Consider the following 13,398-nt stretch of genomic DNA (forward strand, 5'->3'; position numbering starts at 1 on the left):
TTCAAGCCAAAGTGAGTGTCTTATAGTATAGGCAGCATATAGTTGGATCTTGTGGGTTTTTTTTTAATCATCCAGCTTTTTGTCTTTTGATTGGAGAATTCAGTTCATTTACATTTAGAGTAACTATTGATAGGTAAGAATTTACTAATGCCATTTTATGTTTTCTGGCTGTTTTGTATTTCCCTTGTTTCTTTCTTCCTGCCTTCTTTTGTGAATTGATGATTGGTCATAGTAGTATCTTTGATTTCTTTCTCTTTGTTTTTTGTGAAGCTACTGTAGGTTTTTGCTTTGTGGTTACCATGAGACTCACATGAAACATATATGTAACAGTTTATTTTATACTGACAGCAGCTCAACTTTGATCACATATAAATACTCTATCCTTATTTACCTTCCTCGTTTTGTTTTTTGATGCCACCATTCACATCTTTTTATATTTCGTATCCACTAAACAAATTCTTGGAGCTAGAGACATTTTCAGTACTTTTGTCCTTTAATCTTTCTACTAGAACTAAGAAGCGAACACATCACCATGTTATAGTATTAAGGTATTCTGAATCCTGTATGCTCACCTTTACCTGTGTGTTATGTATTTTCAGTTACTAATTAATGCCTTTTTGTTTCAGCTTGAAGAACCTCTTTCAGTATTCCTCATAAGGCAGGTTTAATGGTAATGAATACTCTCATCTTTGTTTATTAGGGAAAGTCTTTGTCTTGCCTTCCTTTCTGAAGCACATTTTTTTTGGATAAAGTATCCTGGGTTGGCAGTTTCTTTCTTTTAGCACTTTGAATGGATGATCCCATTTTCTCCTGGCCTGCAAGATCTCTGCTGAGAAATCTGCTGAGAGTTTATGGAGATTCCCTTGTATGAGAATTTTTTTCTTTTTTTCTTTTCTTTTTTTTTTTTTAAAGATTTTATTTATTTATTTGACACCGAGAGACATGAGAGAGAGAACACAAGCAGGGGGGGAGTAGGAGAGGGAGAAGCAGGCTCCTCGCCGAGCAGGGAGCCCGATGCAGGGCTTGATCCCAAGATGCTGGGATCATGACCTGAGCCGAAGGCAGACACTTAACAACTGAGCCACCCAGGTGCCCCAAGAGAGTTTTTTTTTTTCTTTTACTGCTTTTAAAATTCTCTTTGTCTTTGATTTTAGACAGCTGTATTATTATGTATCTTGGAGAAGATTATTTTAGATTGAAATTTTGAGTACCTATAGCTTTGTGAACTTGAATGTCCAGATCTCCCCTCAGGTCTGAGAAGTTCTTAGCCATTATTTCTTTAAATAAGATTTCTACCCCTTTCTGTCTTCTCCTTCTAGAGAAGGATCCAGTGATGCATACATGCTTTTTCTTGTTGGTGTCCTATAAGTCCTATGGGCTTTCTTTATTCCTTTTCATTCTTTTTTCTTTTTGCTCTTCTTATTGGTTAACTTCAATTTATTTGTCTTCTAGCTTACAGATTCTTTCTTCTGCTTTTTCAGATCTTCTTTTGAAGCTATAGTTGAATTCTTCAGTTCAGCCTTTGTGTTCTTCAGCTTCAAAATTTCTGTTTGGTTCTTTTTTATGTTTTCTATCTCTTGATATCATTAAATTGCCTCTCTGTGTTCTTTTGTAGGTCTCTGAGAATCTTTAGGACAATTTTGAATTTTTTTCATTAGGCAATTCCTGGTTCTCCATTTCTTTGGGGCCAGTTACTATAGGTGGTGGAGTCTTGTTTCCCTGATTCTTCATGATCCCTGTATCTTACATAGGTGTCTTCACATGAACACTCTTCCAGACTTTATAGACTGACTTTGGTAAGGGATGACTTTCACTTGTGGGTGGAGACATGGTGAAGCTTACCGTGATCCTCGGCCTAGTGGTGCAGGGCTCCAAGTGCAGGGGTGTGTGGTGGCACTGGGTTCAGGTTTGGGGGGGCATGATATCTCTTTGGCCCAGGCCACTGGGATCTACGGCACTGACAACCGTGTAGTCCTTGACTGGTGCTGCAGGAGTAGTGGCTGCAAGGGCTGTTGGGGTCTTTAGCAACCTCTAAGTCCAGCAGCTAGGGAGCAGGGCAAGCAGCAGTGGTGACAGCAGGTAGGGGTACAAGTAATTGGCTGTAGGGTGCCAGCTGTGGGTGCCTGTGTAGTGTCAGGGGCCATTTGCAGACATACACGTAGTGGTGGGAAGCAGAGAAGGCAAGGGCCAGGGCCAACTATTGGGCTCACTGGCAGCTGCAGGAGGCCCTGGTTTTTGGCGCGTCCTCCTGTGGCTGCACACTCCCCCAGCATGCACACTGCAGTGGAGGCCTGTGATGAGGGTTGGACCGTGTGCAGATGCACAGCCAGAGGGGCTAGTTCCAAGTACCTGAATGGGGGAGGGTCAGCCAGAGGTTGTCTGTGCTGGCATCTTGCACTCCAGCAGCTGCAGAGGGCTGAGCTGGCTGCCAGTGTGGTTCCCAGGCTCTGGTGGGGATATGGGGAGGGGAGGGCAGGGAAGGGGCTCTGATGCCTGGCATCATGAATGCCTGTGGGATGAAAGCTGATGAAATCTGCAGGGGGTATCCATCTGTAGCTATCCTGGCCCTTGGCTTTGGGTCAGTGGTAAGATCTGCTGGGGTCTGAGCAGAGCGGGTGTGTGCACACCACAGTCACTCCCACTGAGGGGCTGCTGCCAGTAGCCCCTACTTTGCTTCCGTGTTCCTAGCTGGCCTTATACACTTCAGCTTTGCCAGTCTGGGTGGGAGGAAACTGAAGTGGGCCCTTCATGGACTGTCCCAAAAGACTGGAGAAGCTGGTTGCTCTTCCTTCCTGGCCAGGGGACCTCTTTCTGGCCGGAAAGTTCCCTCTTGACACTGAACAGTGCTGGCTTGAGGGATGAGATGATGCAGGCAAAATGAAGTCTTCCTTCTCTCCTCGTGTAGTTCTTCTCTGGTTTTTTGTTTCACTGTGTTCCTAAACTGGACTCCAGAGCTCTTCCAGAGCTGTTTTTGTCCATGCATAACTGTCTAATTGTTGATCTTTGTGGAGGGGTAGGGAGGCTGGGGTGTCCTATGTTGTTACCATTTTGGTCTCTCCTCTGCCTTCAAAAATAATTCCTTTCTACTTTTTTCTTTTTTTTTATTTAATCTCTTGTTTTTTCGATTACCAAAGAAATGTGTTCATTATTAAAAAAATCAATGTAATTCAGAAAGATTACAGAGAACATTATCCAAATCCAGTTTCTTTTTGTGCACATGTTTGCATGCTTTTAATTATAGTATACATATAATTCTATTTTTTAAAATTTTTTAAAAAGATTTTATTTATTTGAGGCAGAGAGAGAGCACAAGTGGGGAGGAGGATGAAAGGGAGAGGGAGAAGCAGACTCCCCACTGAGCAGAGACCCTGATGTGGGGCTCAGTCCCAGGACCCTGGGGATCATGACCTGAGCCAAAGGCAGACACAACCTACTCAGCCACCCAGCCGTCCTATAGTATACATATAATTTTATATGCTGCTTTTTGGGGCTTATTAAATCATAAACATTTTTCACAGATTGCCACGTGGTCTTTAAAACCAATATTTTAATGGCTGCATCATAGTCCATTAAGTGAGTTTTCCATCATTAACTCATACGTTTGTCTTTTATATTGTTTCCAGTGTTTTACTATTGTAATTAACATTGTGTGGTTAATTATATGGTCAGCTTTAGGCATATTGTTCTTTCCCATAATTTTGAATTTTATTTTTAAAATAAAGGATCAAGGGTAGAATTTATTGAGTTCAAGACTTTAAATATATGATACTCACTTGCTTTCCAAAGAGTTGTATGAATGTATCAGTGTTACTATAACAAGAAGGGCCTTTTATTTTAGGTAAAAACTCATTTCACAGAATCAAATCTTCTAGGTTCCATGGTTTATGAATACTAGATAAGATTAAAAACACAGGAAGAATTAAGTGAAAGATTAAGAGTATAGATAATATTTTAGTTTCCCATGAAAAGTGAGCTGGTAATTAAATTGGGCATTCTGGAGCAGGGCTTTAAGTTTTATTTTAAGCTCAGGCTGCTGCTTTTTCCCCTGTTCCTGACCAGGTGTTTTAGCTTAAAATATAAGAACCTTCTAATATAGGTAAGCTTTTTGATACAAGGTTTGTGATGTTTATAACCAAAGGTTTAAGTTATGATGTTTTTGAAAGTTAGCTCTTTTACCTAACACATATTTATAAAATATTATTAATGAAACACTTCTTTTGTTCTTCAGAAAACAGCATTTCACAGAAGCCAGACGCTGGGCTACAGGAATGGCTATGCAGTTGTTCGACGTCCAACAGTTGGGATAGGTGGGGAACGGCTCCAGGTCAACCAGCTGTCCCAGGCTGAGCTGGATGAGTTGGCCAACAAGGCAACAATTTTAACTTATGGCCAACCTAAGCAGGCCCCACCTGCAGAATTTATTCCTGCACATGTGGCTTTTGACAAAAAGGTATCATCTGGGATTTCAGGGTACCCCTTGAATTCAGATTTCTGAGAGCCAACTATTTGCAGAAAAGTCAATAGCAAACCACAGGCTTTCCAGAGGACTCTGAGGAGAAAATTGTTCAAATGCCTCAACCTTTAGTCATAGACAGCTGAACTCAGGATTGAAAGAGGCTTTCTTTAGTCAGGAAGCCTATTACAGAAAATAATTCCCTGTAGACTTCACTGAAATATTTTCCAAATACAGTTAAAGAAAAGTTGGATGAATTCTGAATTCTTGAGTTCATATTGCTCCACGTTTACCTGCTCTGTGCTGTCCATTTTTTGCAAGTCTTGTCTGTACTGATGGCAAATTCTTAGTCTCTGAAATGCAGAATGTCATCACAACAACTCCATCTTTTGTCAGTTTTCTCCAGAAGTTTTTATTTTTCAGGGAACGTTTCAGGTTTGGCATAATATAACCAAAGGATAGCGTAACATTTTCGTTTGTCTCATTTACCCTTATACTTTTGTAATGTGAGCTGTTTTATTTCCATCTGTTGACCTTTCCATATCATCCTTGATTCTCCTTGTCAGTGAGTCTCCTCTTTAAACTAAAGTGAGGTAGTCCTAACTCTGGCCATCCAACAGAATCCCTAGTGGGCCTTTAAGAAACTGAGATGTCACCCTAACCCTCATCGGTCTTAATTTCCAGATGATTTTTATGTATAACTGAGTCTGAGAACTACTGACCAGATTTTACGAGTTAGCTTTCCTAATTTACTCCTAGCCTATTTTCTGTCTTTTTTGGGGTCTTTCTTTTCATTTTATTCTTCTTGTTAAATGTCTATATGGTGTTCAGCCAGCCAGTCAACTTTAATTGAGTACCTATTGAAACTAGAGGCTGGAAGATAGAAAATAATCTGGTGGTAGAATTATACCATTTACATTCATAATCACTTAGTTAAAAAAATTTTTTTAAATGTCTCATCCAGAATCCATATCATCCCCCTTCCCCATCTCAGTGAACTCATCCGATAGGAAAACATTCATATATCCATTCAGAAACTGAACCTAAACAGTATCAGTTGTATGGTTGGGTATTTCTTTACCTTTTTCTTGTTTCTCTATGAGTCTACAGATAGTTTCAGCCCCAGCTGTGCCCCTAACCCCGAGTTTGGCCCCAGGCAAGTCACTCTACCACCCTAAGTCTCCATTTGTAAAATGAGGGAGGTTCAATTAGCTGATCATTTCTGGCGCTCACATTTTATGTATTTATATATCTGTGGCTCAAATACAGACCATTTCGTGCGTAAATTAGTGCTCATGCCTCCACTTACAGTGATCATGTCTCCATCTCAATTCTTTGCAGTTGATCTAAAATGTTACTTGAAAACGATCTTTTGTCTTTTGCTTTTGCTGTATTCGCTTTCTCCTTTGAACATTCTCATCCATTCATGCATTTCATCTTTTTATTAAGAGTTTTAGCATTTGATTCCATTATATGCGTATTTCACCTATGCGATTTCCTGATCTCTTTTGGTTTTTAATCTTGTTTTTCTTTTTTTTTTTAAAGATTTTATTTATTTATTTGACAGAGATAGAGACAGGCAGCGAGAGAGGGAACACAAGCAGGGGGAGTGGGAGAGGAAGAAGCAGGCTCATAGCAGAGGAGCCTGATGTGGGGCTCAATCCCACAACGCCGGGATCACGCCCTGAGCCGAAGGCAGACGCTTAACCGCTGTGCCACTCAGGCGCCCCTAATCTTGCTTTTCCACAGTAGACACTAAACCTTTTTAGCAACAGCACTCATGTGTAAAATTATTCATCTTCCCATCCATCAAGCCATATTTGTATCTTCACTAAACAGTCTCCTTGGTTTGTTCCTCTAATTCCGGTGGAAGTTTAGGTTCACACTCTTGTCTGCCTACAATACCATTCTAATATTCTCTCTTCATGAGAGGAAATTATTAAAAATTATTATTTTGTAGTTTAAATAAAACTATTTAAAAATTATTAAAAATAAAGACAGGATAAAAGAAAGTTTTAGAATTTATCCCCAAACTTGTCAACACAGGCTTTTAAGATTTTTGAATGTTTTTTAAATGTGCAATAGAGTGTGCCATTTTGACTTCCTCCTGATTCTCCCCAGAGGACCCAGGGTTCACTCCACCTATCATGTATGTTTCTGAGTACAGTGAAGGTGTGTTTACATGCCGCTCAAAGGATCTGTGCTGGATTGATGATTTGAGTCTCATTCATATAAATTCTCTAAGAATGATATGTCATTAATATGCATTTACAGGGGACTCGCGTTCTAAAGAAATGGACTTGAGCCTTCGTTTTCATTTTGAAACCAAAGGTTATAGTCTTGCCCAAATTTTGGACTCTTCGCAGAAATTCTGAGAGAGATTTTTGACACAGAAGTGAAGCTAGTAGAGTTAAGGTCCTTAAGCCATCTCATCAAGGAGCACATTACTAGAAGTCCATATGTAGTTTGAATATCTAGAGCAGAGGTCAGAAAACTTTTTCTGTAAGGGCCAAATAGTAAACATTTGGGGCTTCGCAGCTGTCTTAGTCTACTTGAGCTGCCATAATAAAATACCATATACTGGTGCCTTACATAATAGAAATTAATTTTCTCACTGTTCTGGGGGCTGGAAGTCTAAGATCAAGGGTTCTGCTGATTCAGTTTCTGGAGAAGCTGCCTTCTTGCTATGTCTTCACGTGGCCTTTCCTCAGTGTGGGGATGCTGAGAGAGAGGTCTTCTTCTCCTTAGAAAGCCACCAATTCAGTTGGATCAGGGCCCCACTGTTGGGACCTCACTTAAGCTTAATTACTTCCTAAAGACTCGGTCTCTAAATACAGTCATATAAAGGGTTAGGGCTTCTACATACACCTTTTTTTGGGGGGGAGATAAAATTCAGTCCATAGTAGCAGCCCATGTGGTCTCTGTCACAACTACTCATTTCTGCCCTTGTAATGGGAAAGCAGCCATTGGCAAATACCTGCTAATTATTTACGTAATTATTTGTGGATACTGAAATTCGAATTTTGTATCATTTCCATGTGTTGTGAGATTTTATTCTTTTGATTTTTTTTTTAAAGATTTTATTTATTTATTTGACAGAGAATAGAGACAGCCAGCGAGAGAGGGAACACAAGCAGGGGGAGTGGGAGAGGAAGAAGCAGGCTCATAGCGGAGGAGCCTGACGTGGGGCTCGATCCCATAACTCCGGGATCGATCCCACAACGCCGGGATCACGCCCTGAGCCGAAGGCAGACGCTTAACTGCTGTGCCACCCAGGCGCCCCTATTCTTTTGATTTTTTTAACCATTTAAATATGTAAATAAAACATTCTTAGCTTGAAGGTCATACAAAATCATGTGACAGGGATAGATGGGTTCTGCAGACCGTAGCTTAGCAACCTTCAATTTGGAAAATAGGATTGATGGGTATTTAGTTCTCCTGGAGTGGTTCTCTTTATAAGAGGCTACTGGATGTCTTTTGAATGAGAGTCTAATACGATGCCTTTTCTCCCTTCCTTGTGTGTTATAGGTGCTGAAATTTGATGCCTATTTCCAAGAAGATGTTCCTATGTCAACTGAGGAACATTATAGGATTCGTCAAGTGAACATTTATTACTACCTGGAAGATGACAGCATGTCTGTCATGGAGCCTGTTGTGGAAAACTCTGGGATCCTTCAAGGCAAGCTAATCAAACGCCAGCGGCTAACCAAGAATGACCAGGGAGACCATTACCATTGGAAAGACCTAAATCGAGGAATAAACATAACAATTTATGGCAAAACTTTCCGCATTGTTGACTGTGACCAATTCACACAGGTATAGTAAATATTTCTGGAAATTGTGGTGTCTGAGGCATCATTCTAATTTATGGAAGGATATGTTTCATTTATAAGGGTAAGAGGAGGGGTGAGAGGGGTGGCTCAGTCAGTTAAGTATCTGCCTTCGGCTCGGGTCATGATCCTGGGGTCCTGGGATCCAGCCCTGTGTGGGACTCCCTGCTTGGCGGGGAGTCTGCTTCTCCCTCTCGCTCTCTTCCCCCAACCCCCGCTCATGCGCTCTCCCTCTCAAATAAATGAATAAAATCTTTAAAAAGAAAAATATAAAGATAAGAGGAGGTAATCTGTCCTGTATGGATTATTATGTAGGGTAATTAGGTGTTTGTGTGTGTGTTGATATGTGTCAACACTGTGTAGTGACATCACTTTTTTTCACAATGATATGAATACATATCCATTGAGATAAAAGTAAACTTGCATCATAACTGAATCATTTGATAAGAAACCAGTTCCCATACTAGTTCAAGTGGAGGATAGGGGAGGTAGCACCCTTGATGGGATAGAAATATGAAAGAGGCACTGGGTGATTTATCTGAAGTTTGAGTTACAAAAGTAGTATTACCTTTATTAGCAGATATGAACCTAACATTTTTTGTGCATTTCATATTTTTCCTGTAAATCATACTTGGTATATTCTGGAACAACTTGCTATCTAAAGAATTCCTGAAATAAAACAATTTTTAAAGGAGAATGCTGGTTTGTATCGAGAAGAATCCTCCATTTCCTCTATTTCATAAGTATGGATTTTTGACAACTTTTCTTAAAGTTATGTGTACATATATAGACACAGAGAGAGTCCTTTCTTTAGCACAAAATGTAGGTATTAGGAAGTCAATTCTAAATTTGTCTTAGTTTTAAAAATTTCTAGAAGCAAAGATAGAGTTTCTGCATTATTTTATGCCTTTAATCCCACGTTACCAAATGCCACATGTGATTAATCTTTACCATGCACCAGGTTCCTGTGAATTCACTCATTTATGTTTTGCATTTAGTAATTTATTTAGCAAATACTTACTGAGTGCCTGCTCCGTGCCAAGCATGGTTCTAGGTGCCAAATATATAGACTTGCCCTTATGAAGGCTATTACATTCTGGCTGGAGGAGACAAAAATAAGCAAACAAGCATATAACATGTCAGATNAGGAGACAAAAATAAGCAAACAAGTATATAACATGTCAGATGCTGCTTAGAGCTTCGGGAGAAGCTAGAGCTGAGTAAAGGGGAGGGGAGGGTGAGGGGGCTGCTGTGTATCGAGGCTGGTCAGGGAAGGCCTCATGATAAGATGACAGATGAAGAGAGACCTCAAAGAAGTGAAGGAAGGAGCCCTGGCATCCGTGCCATCTCAGAGCAACAGAGAAAAACAGTGCAGAAGGTAGAGGTGCTAGACCATCTTTGGAAAAACAGGGTTTGATCTCTCATTTTTTAGGTTTTTGAGGTCCTTTTTATCATAGGCAGTTTGAGGATTGTACCTATAATGAGGAATTATAAAATGTTATGTAAATTTTGGGTATTGTGATTATTTTTCTAAAATAATTTTTTATTATGTTATGTTAGTCACCATACAGTATATCCTTAGTTTTTGATGTAGTGTTCCATGATATTGTGATTATTTTTACTTGTCTCTTTATGAACAATTTGAATATCAGCAGTTCATTACTGAGCAGTGAGTCAACTCTCGTAAAGAGAGACGCTTAACCGACTGAGCCACCCAGGCACCCCAACTCTCATTGTTCACAGTAGTTCTGTTCTAGGAAGTCACCACAAGCCCTTAATCAGCAACTATGGATCCATTGCTCCTAGGAGAAATACAGGGTTAGGTTTCTGTAACCTTGTTTCATGTGTGTTTCTGTTTAAAGATGCCATGTTTAAAATATTTTGTTGATTCGTGAACACTGAACTCATGGCCAATAGCGTTAGAATGTACAGATCAGACGATTCGAAATTTTTACCACTCTGCATGTGTCTGCAGAGGACCACAGAAGCACTAGGACTATAGATTTGGAGGTTACAAATTTTAACAAGTAGGCAAAAGTGCAAATATAGGATCTGTGAATAATGAGGATCAACTGTATTTTAATGACTGATAACAACTGGAGTTGTATATTTTAGGTATCAATGACTAGATTAAATTATGTTTTCAGTAATCAATCTGTTAGAAGTTGGCTCCTATAACAGTTTAAAATTTATACCCATCTTAGCTAATTTGATGGTTTTCATTAGGGCTGGATCTATGAGTGGATAAAGAAGATAGTTGTCTTTATGGTGTGGGTTTGAATAAGGAGCCATCTCTAATCAAATATATCACCACCACCATCCCTTCTCACCCCCTCCTCACTGCTCCAAAAAAAACGTTGGTCCTATAGGCAGAATGAACACATTAAAAAAAATAAGCTCCGGAAATCAGAGCTCTAGAATCTCTTATCTTCATTAGAGTATTACTGGTACTATAGCAGATGTGAATCCTAGTCCACATATGCAAGTGTGCAGGAAGTACTGTTTTGTGTTTTAAAAATAACTTAAAACCTACTTGAGCCCCCATTCAGCTTTGCCAAAAATTCCAGACCCTAAGAAGAAGGCACACCCAGGCCTAATGGGGTCATACAGGCAGGGTCCATAGGCTGTCAGTGACCAAGGGCCCCTCCCTGATGCTTTGGTGCTAAGTCTGATACTGAGACTCCGAGTGCCTGAGACCGATGTGCCTGACTGGCTGCACGTGTGCTCCAAGCATCCTTAAGAGCACGTGTGGAGTCTTGCTCTTCTGAGACCCATCAACTTGTGTCTGTTTTCCAGTCTGGGAGAATTTCCCCCTTTTTCTCTCCTTGCCTTCAAAGACATTCCCTTCTCTCCCCTCCTTCTGGTATACTTTAGAATAATCTCTTCAAAGAGTTTAGGCCTTTTCTAAGAGACAAGAAGAATAGTCAACTTCAGGAAGCTTCTGCATTCCTGCCAAAATCCCTAAGGTAAGGTTGACAAAGGGCCTGGTTATCTGTTGAAAGCAACAGAAAGGAGTAAAACCCCCATTAAATGCCTCAGTCAATAATCCTGCTACACTAATGCATCATCTCAAGGGAGAGGGGAATATTGTTAGTCATTACTCCAGCTCAGTAGTTTTAATAGACATCGAGATCACAGTATTTGAATATTGAGAGATATTGGAGACTGCTTAGTGACACTTTAAATACTAAAATTACAAGCTAGTTAGCAGCAGAGCTAATGTTAGAACCCAAATATTTTGGCTCTGAGTCCTGTATATTTTCTATTGAATTGTCCAAAAGCAAATCACACAATTCCCAAAAGAAACCCAGATTTCAGATTAATTTCTAGTTCCAGAATGTAAACAGATCCCGTGACATTGTTCTTTTCTGATTACCAAAAAAAGTACAGCTTAATGTGGTGCTTTTATGAAGAAGAAATGCCAAGTTGTATTAAAAGATATAGTTACTGAGAATATTGTATTTACTTATAATTAGCAAATCAAACAAGATCATATCATGTTCAAATGCTTTCCTTAACTTTATCTGGTGAGATTTGAGTACTTGGGTTGTCTCTCCTATTTTGCTAAAATATTTTCTGGTCTAAAATAACCAGTGATTCTTTTCCTTTTTGGAGGGGGGTGGAGATGGGGACTTAATCAGATACTTGTTTTTGGTGAGTTGAAAAGTTGGGAATTTGATTTCAGCTTAACTTTGCCATTGTGTATGTAGCTTGCCCCCATATCTGATATGAATTACATATTGTTTGAAACTGTGGTTGGGTTTCAGATGTGTGTATGTAAGCAATCCCAGGACACTCTGTTCTTGGGTACCTAACTAAATTTCATTGATCTAAATTCGTATTTGGAGCCAGTTACCTTACTATCATGTCTTCCAGTTAGCTTAGCATATTGTCTAGAAGCGTTATAATATAGAATACTTCTGGTAATTATCAGTTGTTATCTGCATTATAGTGTTGGGTGAGTTGGAGGCTTAGTGCTGCTAAGATGTACCTCAAACTGCAAGCTAATTATTAATTTGGACAAGAGCATAGAAATCATTGTTACACTTATCTTTACATGATCCATTAATACTTATGGTAGCTTCAAGAAAGATGATCATTATTACTTTTGTATGATTTAGGTATTTTTGGAAAGTCAAGGAATTGAATTAAATCCACCAGAGAAGATGGCTCTCGATCCTTACACTGAACTCCGGAAACAGCCTCTTCGCAAGTATGTCACGCCATCGGACTTTGACCAACTGAAGCAGTTTCTCACCTTTGACAAACAAGTAAGTGACAGGAACACCTCAGTGGGTTTGCTCATTTCCAAATGTGGTACATGTTTATTAGCAAGTTGTTCTGGTAGATGTGTGTTTTAAAACATTACATCTGTAATTGAGCAATTTGGAGACAATGCTATCTTTCTGGTTTCATCTAGAGTTAGAGGTACAGGAGTGCCCACGTTTTGTGTCAGAGACCCAGCGGAGGTTGTGGAGTTAAGTCTTAGGAGTTCCACCAAACTCTCCAATCTGAAAGCAATTCCTGAGCTATGTCTGCTTCCCACTTTACATTTCTGACCGACTACTTCTTTTCCCAAATAAGAGTTCACTTCCTAGCTGCCTTTGGGAAACCCTAAGGGATTTATTGGGAAATTTCAAAGCTATTGCATATAGGTAGGTTTCTAATGTTAAAATAGCAATTTCACAGAAATCTCATAGCAGATGCTCCCTTGTTAAATTTTATATGAATGTCTGAATACAGAATATTCTGGGTGTTTTCCAGCTCTGTTCCAGCCATCCTATCCTCCCCACTGTGGGTTGGTGTGTGGGGGCAGATTTGGTCTTCTCCTTTCTGTACAAAAGGGAAAGAGAAGATGGGGAGATCATCTTCAGGGCTTCTTTGCTGCTGGTTTTCTCTCAGAAATGTAATTCCTTTTAGTTCAGAAAAATTTGCCTAGCACTAGCATCGTCTTTTAAGGACATTCTTTATATCAGTCATGCATCTGTTATTCTTTTCTTTAAAGATTGTGTTGTTGATACTGTTACTAGAAGACGTATGTTGATGGATTAAAAAAGGCTGATTAATAAAGGAAAATTCTTTCCATACTAATTATATATAAACCATTCACATATA

General features: G+C 39.6%; 1 protein-coding gene across 3 annotated transcripts in view; it reads left to right on the top strand.

The window, feature by feature from the left end:
• EFHC1 (EF-hand domain containing 1) overlaps positions 1-13,398 on the top strand; it is a 60,135-nt gene that overhangs the window by 4,851 nt on the left and 41,886 nt on the right. For 2 of the 3 annotated variants that reach the window (XM_011219986.3, XM_034648019.1), the window contains exons 2-4: positions 4,229-4,450; positions 7,982-8,269; positions 12,405-12,554. In XM_011219986.3, coding sequence (XP_011218288.1) covers positions 4,229-4,450; positions 7,982-8,269; positions 12,405-12,554 — 660 coding nt within the window. The remainder of the gene's footprint in view (positions 1-4,228; positions 4,451-7,981; positions 8,270-12,404; positions 12,555-13,398) is intronic. The other variant, XM_034648018.1, reaches the window with a different exon arrangement.

This window comes from Ailuropoda melanoleuca, chromosome 19, assembly GCF_002007445.2.
Source record: "Ailuropoda melanoleuca isolate Jingjing chromosome 19, ASM200744v2, whole genome shotgun sequence".
Lineage (NCBI taxonomy): Eukaryota > Metazoa > Chordata > Mammalia > Carnivora > Ursidae > Ailuropoda > Ailuropoda melanoleuca.